Source organism: Macrobrachium nipponense, chromosome 19 (genome assembly GCF_015104395.2).
Source record: "Macrobrachium nipponense isolate FS-2020 chromosome 19, ASM1510439v2, whole genome shotgun sequence".
In the NCBI taxonomy this organism is placed as follows: domain Eukaryota; kingdom Metazoa; phylum Arthropoda; class Malacostraca; order Decapoda; family Palaemonidae; genus Macrobrachium; species Macrobrachium nipponense.
Window position 1 is genome coordinate 73,895,821 of NC_061088.1, and position 18,682 is coordinate 73,914,502.

Genomic DNA, 18,682 nt, shown 5'->3' on the forward strand with positions numbered 1-18,682 from the left:
GATTATACTCTTAATGTGTTTAGTACCAAATGGAATACACTAGCTTTTTTGTATATATCATACACATCTGTAATTAAAGCTTTTAATTTTTAATTTGTTGTCCAAGAAATCCAAACATGAGTATTATGTGGATTCAACATTTTCTTAAGGGATTTCCTTTATTAATTTTGTTTGTATATTGCATAACTGCATTTTCTGCTTATGCAAATGAGAATTATGTACAGTACTAGGCCAATTGTGACCTATTTATAACATAGAATTGTGAAAGTAATGGACTTCTGAAATAACATACATTAATTGATAATATCAGAGTGGTTCAGTTTTCCTTCAGTGTTCTATGGTAGATGTATATGTGAAGTGATACTTGTATCCTCAAGGGAATGGAATTCGGATGCAAATTTCTCAAATCTCAACTCAAACAGAAGTCTGTATTTCATTGCATTTCTTCCTGAAAACTGCAAATTTTGCTGAACTACAGCCAGTTTTTCTGAGTAAATTATATTGTCAATAGTAGGGATGCCAAAAAAGTACATGTTCTGCAAAGTGCGGCACACAGTATTTGAGCACTTTTTCAAAAGTCGACTGTTACTCTTGAATAGGTAATTACATACATGAGGCTAGAAAATTAAAGGCTATAATTTTTAATTAGTTTAAACAAAAAGTTAATTACTAATCCTTCGTAAAGTTGGCTAGAATTTTTTCATTATACTAAGTAATTCCCCGAGACCCTTTGGTTCAGATGTATCAAAGTTGATGGATGTAACAACAGCAGTCACTTTATAAAATGTTTGTCAGTTCTTCAAATGATTCATTTTACTGTGGGTCTAGGATCATGCAGTAGTCATCCAATATTCATTATTCATTTAGGGATAAGAACACATTCAGGGACATTTTTTCACATGTGAAAATGATAGGGTAAATAATGTAAGCTCTGTTTTACACACAAGGAAATGAAAAAATGTTGACATATCCAATACTATAGCATTGCCTAAACAGGTACTAGTATGGATTGTGAGGTCACTGATTGTATAATTATGAAGGGATGGCAGGCAAGGAACTGATTATAGTTGTATAATGGTGTTAGCATTCATCATGAGTCAAGTGCTTGTTGCTAATTGGCTTGAAATTGTTGAGAGTACATGGCTCAAGTTGGACAATTACTTGAAGTGGGTGCTGCTCCAGATTCCCCAAGGGTATTTTATTGTAGAATTTTGGTCCAAAACAGGAATGTCCTTAATTGAACATTAATTTTTAGTCCAGGGTTTTTTTTGCTTGTTTGTATGACATTCAGAAAGGGTTAATGTTGAAAGGAAAAAAAAATACCCCTGGGAGCTCCACTTATGGGTATTGTAGTAAAGCTTCTCTCAGTACCAGCACTGCACATGCATTGTTGATACCTTTGTCCCGGCAAGTGAAAAACATGAAATGTGTTATGCTTTTGGGGATGGTTGTGTCCTCCACCACATGAGGTGATGATTAATGAAAAGCTAAATTTCCTTTTCATTCTCATCCTCAAAACAAACTGAAAACTATTGATGGCAAGTGCCTCAAACACTAAAAGCAAATTTAACCTTTCCCAGACAAGAACTTTAACCTTAACCAGACGGACAAGACCCCAAAAATATTGCACCGCCTGAGGAAAAAATTGATCTCCCTTAATGTTTTTGATACCCTTATGAAGACTGGCATTGCATACAAATTCCAGTTCCTCATCTGTGGATACTCCGGCACTTTGATTTGTATGACCAAGATCTGCCTTCCCCAAATGGATTTCATTCCAAGGTCAGGAAGGTGCCTTAAAATAAAAGGTTACATACAAGAGTAGGCATTACTTTGCAAAAATAGTCAACAATTGTGCATCCTTGAAAAGCTCCATATATTGAAATAAACCTTCCTCAAACATAACTTGGAAGCTAGTCTTCCTGTAGGTACTACTACAACGGTTACCCTTTGTTTTTAGACCACAACCCTCCAATAACCCTCAAGAAGCCTTGTGCCATACACCTGTTTCCTGGCTATCTAAACGTTTAGGGTACAGTAGCAACTTAGGTTGCAGGTAGTTACCTAGCCTAGGAGGATCAGATACCAACCAGTCGACAGTGAACACACTTGTACTACCACAATACAATTGCTACCAGTCCAGTTGAGGTCATAGGATTTTGGTATGGTGAACCCTTAAGAAGTAATCTTTAAATCCATTGTCCTTGTGTTCAGTGTAAGATTTGCAAGCAAAGTGAAAAGCGTTGTCAAATGTGTCCACAGTCTGAAATGAATAATACGAATATTGAAAAATGACTAAATCTTAGTCCCACACTAAAGGGAATCTTTCAAACAATTCACATATCTATAGTGTCCTATAATTTATTTCTGAAAAATGCAATGTAGGGCCTGCATGTGAGGCAAAAAGTTTTTGAAGCAAGCAATTTCGATTCTCTTTGTAATGGGAAGGGCAAGGCATCCCACACATTAGTGTTAAGTTCTTGTAACTGTGTCTTTCATATTTTAGTCTGGTAAGAAGTGAGTGCGCGAGATATAATTTTAAAGCAAGATGTGCAAGTGTTGATGAAAAGCTAAAGGTTCTTCCATTGCTATTAGATGACTAAATCATCCAGGGAACTGTTGTAATGGAGAAATTAACCAGTATCAGAACTGAGAAGAAATTCTTTATGTTTTGAATTTTGGAAAGCTGATTATCAAGGTAAAATGGAGGATCATTGTTTCTTATTAACACTTGCCCAAGATGCAATTGCAAGGCTTACTATGCTTTGTGCTGCCTTGAAATTGTTTTTTAATATAGCTTATAGAAACTTAGGTTTTTGGAGAGTGCTGTCTTTGTCTTGTTAATTAATTGATGCACATAATTTTAAGAACTCTTAGTTTTAAAGTTATTTTTTCAGCTACTGTGTAACATTACATTCAAGTGAATTGCATTTCTGGGAGAACGTTTACCCTAAATATCAATATACAGTAAACTGATTTATGAAGTCGAGTACTGTCTACAGTAATTCACTACGTTGGATGTTTTCACCATAAATTTATCTTAATTTGAAGCATTAACTCTACATTTGGTGTGTTTATGGCACACTTAGTTTAGCTGTGTTGTGTTTTACCCTCAAATGTAAGCATAGGAGTTGTAGAAGCCAATATGAAAATTTCCTATCGGACTCTTAAATTGATGATGTGATAACCAACTCCTGACAGTCTGACCTTCTGCAATGCCTCCAGGGTATTTTATTATTCTGTGTCAAAAAAAGAATTTTATTAATAAGCCCAGAAACGGTCGCGCCTTTTGTTACATTAATGGGGCACCAGCCTTAAAAGGTAATTTTGGCTCTTCGCTAGTGTCTGAAAAGTTTTCTTTTAGTCTACACATAGGAAAGCAGTCTTCCTTTGTATACTATTTTCATTTTGCATAACATGAGAAACTGTACAGGCAGCCCTTGGTTAACAAGGGGGGGTTCTGTTCCCAGCCGATGCTGCTAACTGAAAATCAGCGATAACCACTAAAACCTGCTTAATGGCGCCACTAACCGAATATCGGCGCCGTTAACCAGAGATTGGCGCTGCCGTTGACTAGAAATTGGCGCTGCTAACCGGATATCGGCACTGCTAACCAGAGATCGGCTTGACATGCGCTGTAAAACCAGATAGCTGTTAACTGATATTGCTGTTAACCGAGGGCTGCCTGTATTTACCCACTGGGTATAAGCCATTCTTTTTATATTTTATGTAAATGTTGGGTTAGAAATACTCGTGTACAGTTCAGAGGAGCTAGCTATATAAATGCCATGTCTTTTTTTTTTTCAATTTTTTTTTAAGAGCTTTGTATTTATACTTTGTGCTGGATTTTTTTTTTCTGGTCAAGTAATTTGGTATAGACAAAATTACAACAATCTAAATAAAATAATATTACATAAGTGATTTTCAGAAGGAGCAGTTAACATGTGTATCTTGTATTCACATACTTTGGCCTTGATGGAATTGGTCTAGCATCCTTATTTGCTGATACAAGTCTGTCCCAGTAAAAAAAAAAAAAAAAGGAAAAAAAAAATTTAAGCTGTACATTCATAGCTATGTGCAAATACTACAAAGTATAGACTGTTCCAGGGCATGATTTTGGTATCATTAAAGATAAATTGTAATGAGGACAAAGTCAAAACTTTCTGCTGTAGTGGGGAAAATGAAATGAGGATATCTACTGTCAGAATTTTATTGTTGGGGGGGGGGGGGGGGGGGGGGGATTTAAAGGTATGCATATTGGAGTTCTGCAGTAAATTAAAATTGAGGGCTGTTATAAAGTGAACAAAGCTGATGTTTAGTTATGATTTGAGTCAGACTTTATCCAGGATTTGCCTGATGCATATATATGTAAGTCCTTACATTAAGATAGATCTGTACTATGAGACTGAATATCATTGGTTATTATTATCTTGCTATATTTGATATATAAATTATTTTAATATAGATTATATTCTAACAGTAACAGAGTAAAAGTTGTATTTAACATTTAAAAATTAATATTTAAATATATTACAGAATTAAATGACTTGGTAATATCAGTAAGAGTGGAAGTAAGAATTTTAATTAACATACTTGTAAATTGAAGCTTTAGCCCTGTACCTGACCAAGCTGTCCTAATCTTGACAAATAAAAGTTGAAATGATAAAATTGTATCTATTACTGTCCACCAGAATTCTCTGTTACCATGCAGTTTAGATTTCATGAAAAAAGGCGTTTAAACACATGAAACAGATAAGTGTGCTATAAACATTACTGTGTTTCAGGAAAAAAGGTATAAACATGCTAATGTATAAAGTATACGTACTATCTACCAACAGTACTACTAGGGGTATTTCATTACTGTTTTTAAGGCACAGAACATGCAAAAATCCATATAAATGGTATTGGATAGATAACTGGGATATGATCCTACAGAAGTACAAACCATTACCTTCTATACAGGAGTGCTAGAATCAGCCATGGAAGCTTGGTAACAAAAGTAGTCAACTGGTGGTAAGAGGGCTGATTCACCTGCTGTCATCACGCACTATTTTTTTGGCCACTGTCAAGTAAGGGTGTCTCATTGCACTCTTGGATGTCAAGTTGAAGTCTTATCTTTTTTTCTTCGTTTAGATGATTGGTAGCTTTTCTATGAAAGATGGGCAGAGGTTTGAAAGACTGCCCATAAATAAGGGTAGGCAGTTCAGTCCTTCTCTTTGAGGAGTGAGGAGTGGGCAAGTTGGTCGCCTCGCAGTGAGAAAGGTTAGGGAACAACATTGCCAGACACAGTCCCTCTTACACCCCCAAGATACCTTCCCAAATCCAAAACGAAACTGCATTTCTAGATACTCCCTACTTGGGACTGCTGATACTAAACATATCAATAATTGGGTCTAAGATGTAGAATCCTGTGCAATTATTACAGTAAAACTGCCCTTGACTCAACAGACTTTCTCTTCACAATCAGCACTTATAAGGGTGGGATAAGAAAAAAAAATCATCTCTCACTAGGGACTGGTGAGTTGGGAATTTTCTCCAAGAATTTGGGGATGAACAAGAATGACAAGAATGAAAGAGATTCTTATCCTTCCAAGTGCTGCACTAACTAGGAGAGACTAGACTCTCTTTCCTAATGTAGGCAAGTGAGAAAAATTCTTGGAGTTTAAAAATCCCTGTTCATAGCATTTCTCAGGGAGTATATGGCACATGGGCAAAACTATGGAGGATGAGAGTCATACCAGCAGATCAGGGTACAATTCAGCTTGTGGCCAACCAGAGGCAACCAACGTCATCCTGAGACCCAAAATCCAAAGCGACTAGCGTTTGGCAGATCGCTCAAGTGATTAGGTAGAACAATTGAAAAGCATAAACATTTAGGTTGCCTGAAGAGTGTTAAAGTTATCTTCTGACATAGCATAGGGGTCTAGCACTGCAAGCAGGTTGATTATCACAGTTGTCACAACTGCAATAGCTTTTTTGTGATGTTGATTGTAGGAACCAGCCAGTCATTACAACTGCACCTGGCAATTAAGCAGATCTAACAATACATTCCAGTGGCCTGGGATATATCTAGCTGACAGCTCAAAGGCATGGCAAACCGCCGCCTCTCATGCCTCTGTCTTTCCAATTTGCACAGGGAGAGGACGACCTTTTTTCACAACATATGACACGATATGCAGTTGTTGCTGTCATTTATCATGGCAGAAGTGTCCCGTTAAAGGATCTTGGAATGCTTACAATCTAGAAGTGATGTGCCCATCTTGAGAAGGTTAATGAGAGAATTCTCCTGTGACCACTCAATCAAGACAAGCTACTCAGGTGTGCACAAGATCCCTTACTTCCTGATTCACAGAAATAGGGATATCAAGAACATCAACTGCAGGTGACTGATGGTTCAGACAACACTAAAGGAAATGCAGGTGGATAAGCTTATGAGGTAAGAGTTATGAGTTTCTCGAAAACGCAAGTGACCAAGAAGTATTTGCCAAAGCCAAGGAGATTATTCCTTTCAGGGCAAAAACTGTGCTGATATCTCCTTCAGCTTGTTGATCCAAATGTCTGAAAGACAGACTTTTGTTGCTACAGACATTCATGTCATTCAGTATGTCGAGGTACTTCAGCTACTGTTTGAATATAAGATGGGACTTCACACAATTTATCACAATCCCTTGATTACAAAAAAAGGAGAATAATCTATCCCATTTCTGGAGCAGCATCTCAGAGAATGCCAGTACATAACAGCACATTGCCAAGGTACCATATCAAAAGGTTATCACATGAAGGGGCCTAAACAAACAGCATGTGAACACCTATGGGGCATTTGGTAGTCCAAAGCAATGTACTTTGAGTTGATACAGCTGTCCAGTCACTGTTCTGAAGGGCACATACCACTCAAGACTCCACCCTTTGTCACTGCCACATTGCCCAGTGGCATGATAGCCATTCTCCTTATGGCCCCACTAAAGGATGATGCAAAAACAAGGGTATACTTTATGGCGGACACTGGATGTTGAGGAAATGCCCTGGTCACTCCCAAGACCAGTGTGCTCACAAAAGATCCCAATGACCTCACAAGAATGCTCCTAGAAGGGACCATCGGGTCCAGCAGGACCCATGACAGAACACTGGATCGTCTACTGAAGTAGTGGCACACAGTTGTCTGACCCTGCCCCTGTTCAGAGAAGCATGTCCAGTGTCCAGAAAGAGTCAATGTCTAAAGGTAATTTAGCATAATCACATTCACCACCTTCGTCCCTCAACACAAAGGCCAGACCAGTAAGGCTAGCCTTGCTACCAATCAGTGAGCAGGAGTGCACATTGCCTGTTCTATGCTGAGCAGCACTGGGTAGTGCACAGGCACGGTCAACCCCAGGTCATGCACACTCCTACACTCCTAAGGCCAAATTCACAATGGTCAGGAAATAGGAAAAGGAAGAGTAAAGCAAGAGTGGCTGGTTGATGTCACCCCAATACTATCACCAAAGAAACAGCACTGGTTCAAGAGTCAGTCAGTTATCATTTGGTGGCATGTACCCTCCTCCTCAGGCCCAGCAAGGGACAAAATGGTGGATACTATCTCAGAATTAGCAGAAATGTCAAGGTAGGCACAGAATGGGGCAGCAGTGGCAGTGTGTCGCCCTCTTAAAACACTAATGTGACCTCCTACAACCCCATAATTCTTCCACTGGCCAGGCAACTAGACACACACCATTTAGTTCCAAGAATAGCATACACAACTGACCTCTGCAAGCATATGTCAATAAACTCTGGGCACTCACATACATCTAACACTATGATGGCCAGGACTCTACATTGATCACTCTTTCCAGAAGAATTATCAGGCACCATCAGTCTTACCATTGTCAACATTAGAAGTAAAAGACATCCACCATTCAAACCAGAATACTTAAGTTAGCTAAAAACAACAGCCTCAATACAAGCAATTCAAATATGTAATCTGCTCAAGTCAGGCTGCCAGAGAAAAGGTGGTACTGTAGATTGAGTGAGTAGATGGGTCCTCCACCCCATCAATCACCTTGACTACCTTGTTTACCAAGCTTCAACAACTTAGTAAATTTTGCCAAATGTAAATTTTGCCAAAGGTGTATTTATAGAAAAATCAAAGGTTTGTATACTCTGAAGAATAAATCCAATGTCAAAAATTGTCACTCCAGCCCTGGATCTCTCGACAGGACAGTTCATAAGGTTACAAGAGTCCCATTGATAACTGTATCTACCTTTAATGAATTAAAAGCCAGTACTAATAAAGGTGACTCTGACACTGAAGCAAAGCACCAAAGGCAACAACAAACACTGGAACCACCATGAAACAAAACCACTCACTGCAGAAGTGACCACCAGAACAGGTGTGTTCATTGAAATCACAAAAGTCAAGAAACAGGTGTATAAGAATTAAATACTGCTGCACAGGCAGGGACAGCTAATGGAGGCAGTGTTGATGTAGCAGAGACTGTCACTGTATGAGGACTGGCTGCTATAGCAGGTACATACCTGAGCAATGGTGGCCAAGAAAATTATCTGAGTCAGTCTGGACGTATCCAGGAGACTGGAATACTAGAAGGAAACACCACACTGGCAGCAACACTGACATACGGACTCACTCAACCGGTCACTACAACAAGTACATTATATCATCAAAGCAACAACAGTCAACAGGATCAGACCAGCCAGAAAAACTGTCAAACTAACAGAAGCTTTTGAGACAGAGACTCAGTTTGCAACTTCGGACAGATAATGAAGCAAAATAAGATGAGTAATTAAATTTATTTAAAAAAAGAATTGTCAACATACTTCCTGTATAGCAAACCCAATAACACTATGCTGATGAATATGATAAAGAAAACCAAAATGACCATCACATATACATATACTTTCCTGATGGTAACAGAACCAACTGCTAATGCAAGGAACTCCCAAACAAAATGGTGGATAACAATTACGGCGAGCAAGTAAAACAAATAGTTTACAAACTGAAAATGACGCCGAGGGAAGTCAGCACGAAAGGTAAAACAGGAGGGTGTAAAGTCAGCACGAAAGGTAAAACAGGAGGGTGTAAAGTCAGCACGAAAGGTAAAACAGGAGGGTGTAAAGTCAGCACGAAAGGTAGAACAGGAGGGTGTAAAGTGAACATGGGGTTATAAAAGGAACATCAGCCTACCTCCAAATGTTAGTTGCCACTTAGCTGGGTAATCATTAGCATCAGCAGAAATTAGCAAAACTTAAAAAAAAAAAGCAAGGTTTGATATCAAACAAAAGCTAAATACACCTAGTATGTTTTTAACTGTTTCATGTTCACTATATAGTATACAAAAGCAAAAAAGATTTGGGGATGAACCCAGCCCAATTATTGACAGGAAGATACGGGCAAAGTTTGCAAACTGAAAGATGCCAGGCATCCATTTTCTTGCCATATTTTCTGCCTTCCTTACTTTTATAATCGCAAAGAAAAGGCTAAAAGTACATGAACAACACCAGCTACCATTTTGATGTGAAAATGAAAGGGACAACAAAGAGAATACAGTCGAAGTCAGCAATCCAGAGCATAGTAGCCTGAGAGAGGTCTTGAAAGTATGAAAGGTGAATTAAATATAAAGACGGCTGACTGACACTTGCCTGAGGGTCCAGGTGGCACCGGTGTCACAATGGAGTTTTTTTTTTTTTTTTTTTACTTTTGGCCAAGCACTGGGACCTATGAGCTCATTCAGCACAAACAGAGAAATTAAGATTAAAAAGGTTTGAAAGGTGTAACAGGAGGAAAACCTTGCAGGTGCACTAGGAAACAATTGTTAAGAAAGAGTGGAAAGTAAAATGGAAGAAAACATGAACGGAGGTACAGTAAAAGGATTGAAAGGGGTTGCATTCAGGGGCTGAAGGGACACTGCACAGAAACTTAAGTACTAATGCCTACAATGCACAGCATGAGGTGCACAGACAGCACTATCCCCCTATCAGGAGATACAACATGATTAATACGTAGGTTATGACAATTAACTTCTCATTACCAACTGCATGGTTTTAAAAAATCGCGTAATCTATGATAACAATATACCACCAAAATTGATACAATTACGAAAAGCTCTATCGGCTAAATTCAGAAAGGAAGGCAAGGAAGCGTCATTTGATAAAAACCTGTAACTGTCTGAAGCCTATTCATACTATAACCTGCTGGAAAGTTTAATACTGCACACGTTTTAAGTACTGACACTCAGCCCACTAAGAAACTGCTTGGCTGATGTAGCTATCATGTCAACTGTCCACGGGGGTTTGTTTGTTTGTCTGTATGATGTTTTTACGTTGCATGGAACCAGTGGTTATTCAGCAACGAGACCAACAGCTTTACGTGACTTCCGAACCACGTCGAGAGTGAACGTCTATCACCAGAATTACACATCTCTGACCCCTCAATGGAATGCCGGAGAATTGAACTCGCGGCCACCGAGGTCGCAGGCCAAGACACAACCGACCACGCCACTGAGGCGCTCCAAATTCTTGTAATTGTCACCAAAGTCCTAAAACCTTGAAGCAACTTTGTCAGCTAAGTCAACTGCCAGGGGAGTTTTCAAGACATTGTGGTCTAGGCTCCGGAACCTCCTGAAGCGTTCAAGAGTTGGAAAAAATCTAAAAAAATTTCGATACTCTGCATATTCTAGCCGAGTCTGTAAATAAAGCAGGTACAATATAGCGGACTAATGTATTTATTAACTCCGATGCTCTACTTATAGTTATGCTACCATCTTAGATTTGAATTTTACATCAGGCTTCTTAATTAACAGGTGTCAGTAGTACAACTTTAAATACTTTCCAGCCGCAACTAAAGTATGCCTGATGTCAAATAAACTAACAGCGCTCGCTCAAACCCAAAATTGAGGTAGTGTCAAGGAAAATTAAACCTTTGTTTTGCTTCTAATAACTATACTTCAGTTCAGAATTCTGACAAAAGAATTATGATTACGCGAACCATCAACTAATCTTATAGTTGACATGTCGAGACAATCAATCTCTCACATTACCCACTGATGCATGATAAAGTAGTTGGAACACAAAAGAGAGTTATTGGTTTATTGATCTGTCAAATGTCAATGGTCTGGACAATATAGTGTAAAAGTTAAATCTGGAAAACATACCCATTTAAAATCATGAGCATAAGCAAATCATGTCACTAGTGAGACTTTCCAATGCTTACCTTTTCATCTACAGAGGCTGGAGAACAAGAATGGTGTTGCGCGAAAATCTTGGAGAAATATGCGGTCCTCTATTGATCATTCTTCTTTTTCTATATCAACATCATCACAAGTCAAGATTCTTGAAAACAGTCATCCGTAAATACTTGATACTGCGCTGTATATTCTTTAAAAAAATTTCCAGAAAAAAAAAACACTTTTTTTCTGACCTTATTCTAGATTATTTAAATGAAACTATTAAGAACACACTGCCATTTTCTGACGTGATAAGTTTTGCCTCTAGACTTAATCCACAAACTTTTCAGTGTTTAGTAATTTTTTCATCCAACGACTTCGGTCCTCAAAATGTGTTCACCAAAACAAAGTCCTGTCAGGTAGGTCGATTCTTGACGAATTCCTGGAGAGCTTCCCAATAAAGAAATCCTGTAAGGAAATAAGTTTAGAATCTTGACGACTTCTAGAACTGATTTAGATTGACACAAATGAGAGTAACATTATACAAGGCACAGTGCCAATGACAAAGTAAATAATGTACATATATACAAAGTAAATAGTGTACATAGTATTTATGTATGTATGTACGTACGTATAAAAAAATAACCCCAATTTTGAAAACAAATACTACAAGCCCATGGACCCTATTATTATTATTATTATTATTATTATTATTATTATTATTATTATTATTATTATTATTATTATTATTATTATTATTATTAAGAAGATGAACCCCGTTCATATAGAACAAGCCCACCAGGGGCCACTGACTTGAAATTCAAGCTTCCAGAGAATATGGTGTTCATTAGGAAGATGTAAGAGGAGATAAGGGGAAATATCCCACTGATTAAAAAGAAAATATAAATTTTCAAAAAGTCAAAAAAAGTATCAAAATGCAAGGAGAATAGTATTGAGGTTTAGTAATGCACTGCATCCTCGCTTGAACTTTTGAAATTCCAATAGCACGAGATTCCCAGGGAGACTGACTGCTCCTCTTCAGTCCAGCGGTGTGAGGAATAAAGGAGGACCTCTGGAACTGGAGGAATAAAGGACCTTTGGAACTGGAGGAATAAAGGAGGAACCTCTGGACTGGAGGAATAAAGGACCTTTGGAACTGGAGGAATAAAGGAGGACCTCTGGAACTGGAGGAATAAGGAGGACCTCTGGAACTGGAGGAATAAAGGAGGACCTCTGGAACTGGAGGAATAAAGGAGGACCTCTGGAACTGGAGGAATAAAGGACCTCTGGAACTGGAGGAATAAAGGACCTCTTGGCATTGGCAGAATAAAGGACTCTGGAACTGGCGGAATAAAGGAGGACCTCTAATGGAGGAATTAACAGGACCTCCTGGAACTGGAGGAAATAAAGGCACCTCTGGAACTGGGAGGATAAAAGGCAGGACCTCTGGAACTGGAGCGAATAAAGGAGAGACTCTGAACTGGGAGGAAATTAAGGACCTCTGGAACTGGACGGAATAAGCCTCTGGAACTGGAGGAATAAAGGACCTCTGAAACTGGAGGAATAAAGGACCTCTGGAACTGGAGGAATAAGGACCTTGGAACTGGGAAATAACAGGACTCTGGAACCTGGGAGGAATAAATGAGGACTCTTGGAACTGAGGAATAAAGGGACCTCTGGAAACTGGAGGCAATAAAGATCCTCTGAACTGGAGGACTAAAGGCTCTGGAACTGGAGGAATAAGGACCTCTGGAACTGGAGGAATAAAGGACCTCTGGAACTGGAGGAATAAAGGACCTCTGAAACTGGAGGAATAAAGGACCTCTGGAACTGGAGGAATAAAGACTCTGGAAAAACTGGAGGAATTAAGGACCCTGGAAGGAGGAAGAAAGGACCTCTGGAAATGGAGGGAATAAAGGCCTCTGAAACTGGAGGAATAAAGTGACAAATCTGGAAACCGGAGGAATTAAAGGACCTTGGGAACTGGAGGCATAAAGGACCTCTTGGAATGGAAGGAATAAAGGACCTTGGAAAACTGGGGAATAAAGGACCTGGTCTGGAACTCGGAGGAAAATAAAGGACCTCTGGAAATGGAGGGAAATAAAGGAAGGGACCACGGGAACTGGAGAAATAAAGGAAAGGACCCCATGGAAATGGAGGGAACTTAAAGGACCTCTGGAAACTGGGAGGAATAAAGGAACCTCTGGAACTGGAGGAACAAAGGAACATCTGGAAAACTGGTGGAGGAATAAAGGACCTCTGGAACTGGAGGAATAAAGGACCTCTGGAACTGGAGGAATAAAGGACCTCTGGAACTGGAGGAATAAAGGACCTCTGGAACTGGAGGAATAAAGGACCTCTGGAACTGGAGGAATTAAGGGGACTCTGAAACTGGAAAGGGGAATTAAGGACCTCTGAAACTGGAGGAATTAAGGACCTCTGAAACTGGAGGAATTAAGGACCTCTGGAACTGGAGGAATAAAGGACCTCTGGAACTGGAGGAATAAAGGACCTCTGGAACTGGAGGAATTAAGGACCTCTGAAACTGGAGGAATTAAGGACCTCTGAAACTGGAGGAATAAAGGACCTCTGGAACTGGAGGAATAAAGGACCTCTGGAACTGAGAAGTTCGACAGCGAGGCAGATTTACCACATATTATTGCTGCTGTTCAGCAAATCTGGTTGCTCTCGGCAGGGATATAGGAATATAGAATTCAGGCCAAATTCCAAGCGCTGGACCTACGAGGTCATTCAGCCTTAAAAGGAGAATTGAGAGCAAGAGGTTACAAAGGTGTAACCGGAGGAAAACCTCAAAGCAGTTGCTCTACAAAATTTTTTTTTAGGAGAGAGCAGGAAGTAAGATGGAAGAAAGAGAATATGAACAGAGGTACAATAAATAGGAATAAGGGGTTGCAACGGTGGCTGAAGGGACGCCGCTGAGAACCTTAAGTAATGCCTACAGTGAACCGCACATGAGGTGCACTATCTCCCGTAAAGTGTTTTTCTGCAAGAAAGGGGGATCAGGGATCAACAGAGAATGTGAAAGATCTCTTATTAAAATAAGACTCATGAAAAAGTGAGAAACAAGAGACCATCCTTGGATGATCCAAGTCACAACTGCTCATTTTAGGAAACGAAAACCTACCACCACGAACCACGATCTAAAAGAGATGAATCTATGGTGGACGCTGGCATCCATACCAGAGAACAGTATTCTACCAATGGAAGGGCAAATGACCTAAAACGGATTGCAATGATTATGTCACTTATGGATATATGAGGCCTCTCGTACAATTCCTAACTTTCGTGCAGCATTTGCCGACCGCTTTCATTAGATGTTTCTCAAAAGTTACACCTAGAATAGTTAAAGCTTCAGACTCATGCAGGAGTCCTTTTGACTTGGAGGGGAGGATAGGGGTGGAAAATCTGAACGAGATCTGCTAATCTACAGTGTTTTCGTTTTACTGGAGTTCAGCCTGATACCCCCACCGACTACATCATCCACTAATCCGTTCCAGGTCCCGACTAAGACTAAGGGCAGCTTCCCAACATACGACACCTGAAAGTCAATACTCACTACCAGAATTGAAATGGAATATAAACACTAAGAAAACATTTGCAACGCAGTAAATCTCTACAGCCTAACTGACCTTCCTGTATGGACTTGCCAAGTACGATTTACCGGTGTCCATATAATTGTATTCATGTTCCCTACAAAATGATCAAATAAACTAGGATCTTTCCTGGATAGTGAACCCAGCAAAGTCGTTATCTAGGACTAATATTTCTTTGGGGTCATTACCTTATGATATTCACAGTCTTGTGTTTTTCAGTCATCCCTAACGGGTTCGTACTAAACACGCAGCAAAGGTGGAGACATACCGGGTTAAAACCCTTGAAGGGTCACTATCTAGGAAAGATCCCAGAAGTTTTTAACATTTTGTTGGGGTCATGAACCAATAATTATATGGGACCATGTAAATCCTAGTTGAAAAGTTCATACAGGAATATCAGTCAGGCTGTCGAGATTTACTGCTTTGCAAATTTTTACCTAGTGCTTCTATTCCTTCCATTTTTTTTTTTTAGTTTAGCCAGACCACTGAGTTAATATTAACTCTCCTAAGGCTGGCCTCTTCCAATTCTGGTAGTGAGTATTCACCTATCTGGTATCGCATGGTAATTAAGTTGCAATTCAAATTGCAATATATATATATATATATATATATATATATATATATATATATATATATATATATATATTTATATCGACTGCTCTGCAGCACCAACGCCACACAAACAGAATGACCCGTCTGTACAACCAAATTAAATTGGATTCGTTGTCAAAATTACACCTGTCTGAGGGCATACTCATATAACTTTGGAAAAGTCTATATACCAACCCGTCTGAACGCATCAAGTGTATAATGATAGTATATCAGTAACTGAAGTCCCCCCCATATGCTCACGTCTTCACTAAAAAAAAAATGTTTCTAGATTCCACTGGTATATCTAACAAAAGAAATGCTGTTCAACAACAAGCAACAGCGTCAACGAAACTAGCGGTTGGTGCGTTCACTGTAAAACCACTGTCGAAACTGCGCCTTTTCCTCACTGTTCTCACTTCAAGTTGTTTCAACGTTTCTTCCCTCAGCCTACGTCTACGACACCACTACTCCGTCCCAGCAGCCCCGTCTTAACAAATGACATCACTTATCACCCGAGCTGTCACTCAAAATGCTCAAATACTTCGATTCAAGAGAGCGCTGTCTGCAATCTACCACGAACTGTCTGTCACCCCGTCACGGAAGCCAAAAGTGCCTTCAGTTAGTGGCCTTACTTACAACTGAAGGCGTTGTGTCTGTCTGTCTGCAGAACTGCACTCGTTCGCGCTGTTTATCACAAAGATGTTATTTCCCGTCATCGGGCGTAATGATGTCTACGCTTACACCCCCGAAATCCTAAGACTAAAACTAGTTTTCTTCTTATGAATTCATCGCGCACCTCACCCCTATACGTCCCTCCCTCCCGCCACCCACCAAGATGTTAGAGGGGGTGGGGGGGAGGGGAACTGTGACAAAACAATATCTACACACCCCAAGAGCATAACGCCCTCCTACCTAGCCCACTCCTTCCCTCAAGACACCCCCACCGTCAGAGAACGACTCGCAAGGAAACTCCTGCTCAGGGCGCTCTCTGCTAACCTCCATGCTACTTACTTAATGGGGATTTCCTGTTTATGTCGTAAATCGATTTAACGTTACGTCTAAGACTGACGCGTAGTCAACGTATGGTCATTCATGGCGCGAAACGACGGGGATGGGACCCTCCATACGAAGAAGGGCTCCCCGCCCCCAAGATGCAAAAAAGTGCAGGAAGAGAGCAAATCTTGGAGACTATTTAAGGCCCGAATATGAACTGGAGGAGGAGCAGATGCCTCAAGTAGACTAGTAGTAGGAGTAAGAGAGAGAGAGAGAGAGAGAGAGAAGAGAGAGAGAGAGAGAGAGAGAGAGAGAGAGAGAGAGTCCTGCAGCAGATGATCCTAGACAGCTGAGCATGGTGCCGAGTTAGGATCCATTTATATTCCTTAACGTAAACATTGCAAAGAATGCATGGGGAGGAAAAATCGTAATATGTTTTAACCAGAAACAGTCGTCCTCATTATTCGTATTGCAACGTTTTATTGCAACTCCTCGTGACACAAGTAGGGAGCGGGGTGAGAGGTGGGGTGAAGGAAGATTCCACAATCTCTATGGCGTTCAGAGGCATTTTTTTTCTCTCTCTCTCTCTCTCCACAATTGATGTAAAATGTACAAAAGGCGCTGTAGATGGAGAGCTCCATAAACTCGCAGCTGCAAATGTGATGAAAACGAAAATAAACGGAATTACAGTTGATCTGCTGGCCTCATCCGACCGACTATGTTTAGAAGCATGAAACAGCAGAACACACAAACTGGTGTGTGTGTATGTATTAAACACACACACACATACACACACACACACACACACACACACACATATATATATATATATATATATATATATATATATATATATATATATATATATAATGACTGGTGAAAATTATTTGTTACAACACTGATTGTCAGTGGCAGTGACCTAAATTGGCTTACGTGTGGATGGATCTCTTGGTATAAATACCACCTTTTCTGTAACTTTTCTCATTCATCTACCTGAAGAGGGAGACAGCAGTCTCTGAAATACAGTATTTTCTCTCTATATTTTGGCGTTATTATGGGCTCCTTATATATATATATATTATATACATATAATATATATATATATATATATATATATATATATAACATCTAGCGTTGGATGTGCGTACGTACTTAAAATGTGAGCATCAAATGTAATACACAGGTTCAAAATGCAGCTTAGAGTTAAGAAAATTTCACTCTCGCATACGACAGTCTCTGTAAACAAGAAGTCTGAATAATCACATAAAAATGACCTCAGAGAATGTTTGCTTTCACTTTGCTCTTGTTTAGATTCTAACTGGCAGCTCCTTTCGCCAGTTTTGGAGCCAACAATTCTCACCAGAAACTTGTCAAACTTGTTCTTCTTATGTTCTAGCATAAATCAAGCCTATGGGGCAGAATATGAACAAAAGGACGAAATAACATGTGATGGAGAAATGATTCATGACATTAAATCTTTCAAGTACTTTAGAACGATAATCCACTACAATTTCTCTGGGTTTGGAATTTTTTAGGGAGGCTTTAAAAAGACAAAACCTGAAAATCAATTAGCCTGAGACTGCAAACGAAAATAAGATTAGACTTAAGTCTACTACGATCTGTATTGATGTAAGAACATGAATCATGTTACTGCAATGGATCTACAACTTGAAGATTTCGTCAAACTGAGAACAAAGCTTTATGAAGAATATCAGGAGTCAGACGACAGAACTGAGATAAAAATATAAAACGGGACATTATGGACGTTCTATATGTAGATGAGATCATGATGACAGGTCTTTGGAGACTGCTTGGACCCGAGGGAGAACAGTACGTGACAGGCTTCTTGAGAGAGCAGAAGTGTTGGGAGACCTAAGGTCTACTTAGAATAGTTACAAGGATTAGGATGTCTTAAAGACTTGTTAGTCCATCCGAGGAGACAGCGTGTGCTCACTTATCTGTAAGAGCAGGTTTTACTGTTCATTCACAATGTCTTAATGATTTTGTCTAGCTTTCTTAAATTAAACTATTGTACACTGTTGCTGTTTACAACTTCTGGTGGTAGTTTATTCCACAGGGCACATATCTTGTATGGAAACAAGTTCCCACAATGGGATGTGTTATATCTCTTCAGTTCTATTTTCCATCTATTATTTCTTGTCTGGTTTTCGTTTAATGTAAATACGTTACTGTCTACTTTTGTTATGCCTTTCAGTATTTTTAATGTTCCTATCAGTTGTCCTCGCAATCGTCGTGTTTCTAAGCCATACTGTTCAGGCTCTCTAGTCGTCTTCGGTAACCTATTTGCCTGGTGGATGGAATTAACTT

General features: G+C 39.5%; 1 protein-coding gene across 2 annotated transcripts in view; it reads right to left on the bottom strand.

The window, feature by feature from the left end:
- Window positions 1-18,682, bottom strand: part of LOC135218276 (uncharacterized) — an 83,559-nt gene that overhangs the window by 50,730 nt on the left and 14,147 nt on the right. For both annotated transcript variants that reach the window (XM_064254487.1, XM_064254493.1), the window contains exon 2: window positions 11,204-11,624. In XM_064254487.1, coding sequence (XP_064110557.1) covers window positions 11,204-11,211 — 8 coding nt within the window. In that variant the 5' untranslated portion in view covers window positions 11,212-11,624. The remainder of the gene's footprint in view (window positions 1-11,203; window positions 11,625-18,682) is intronic.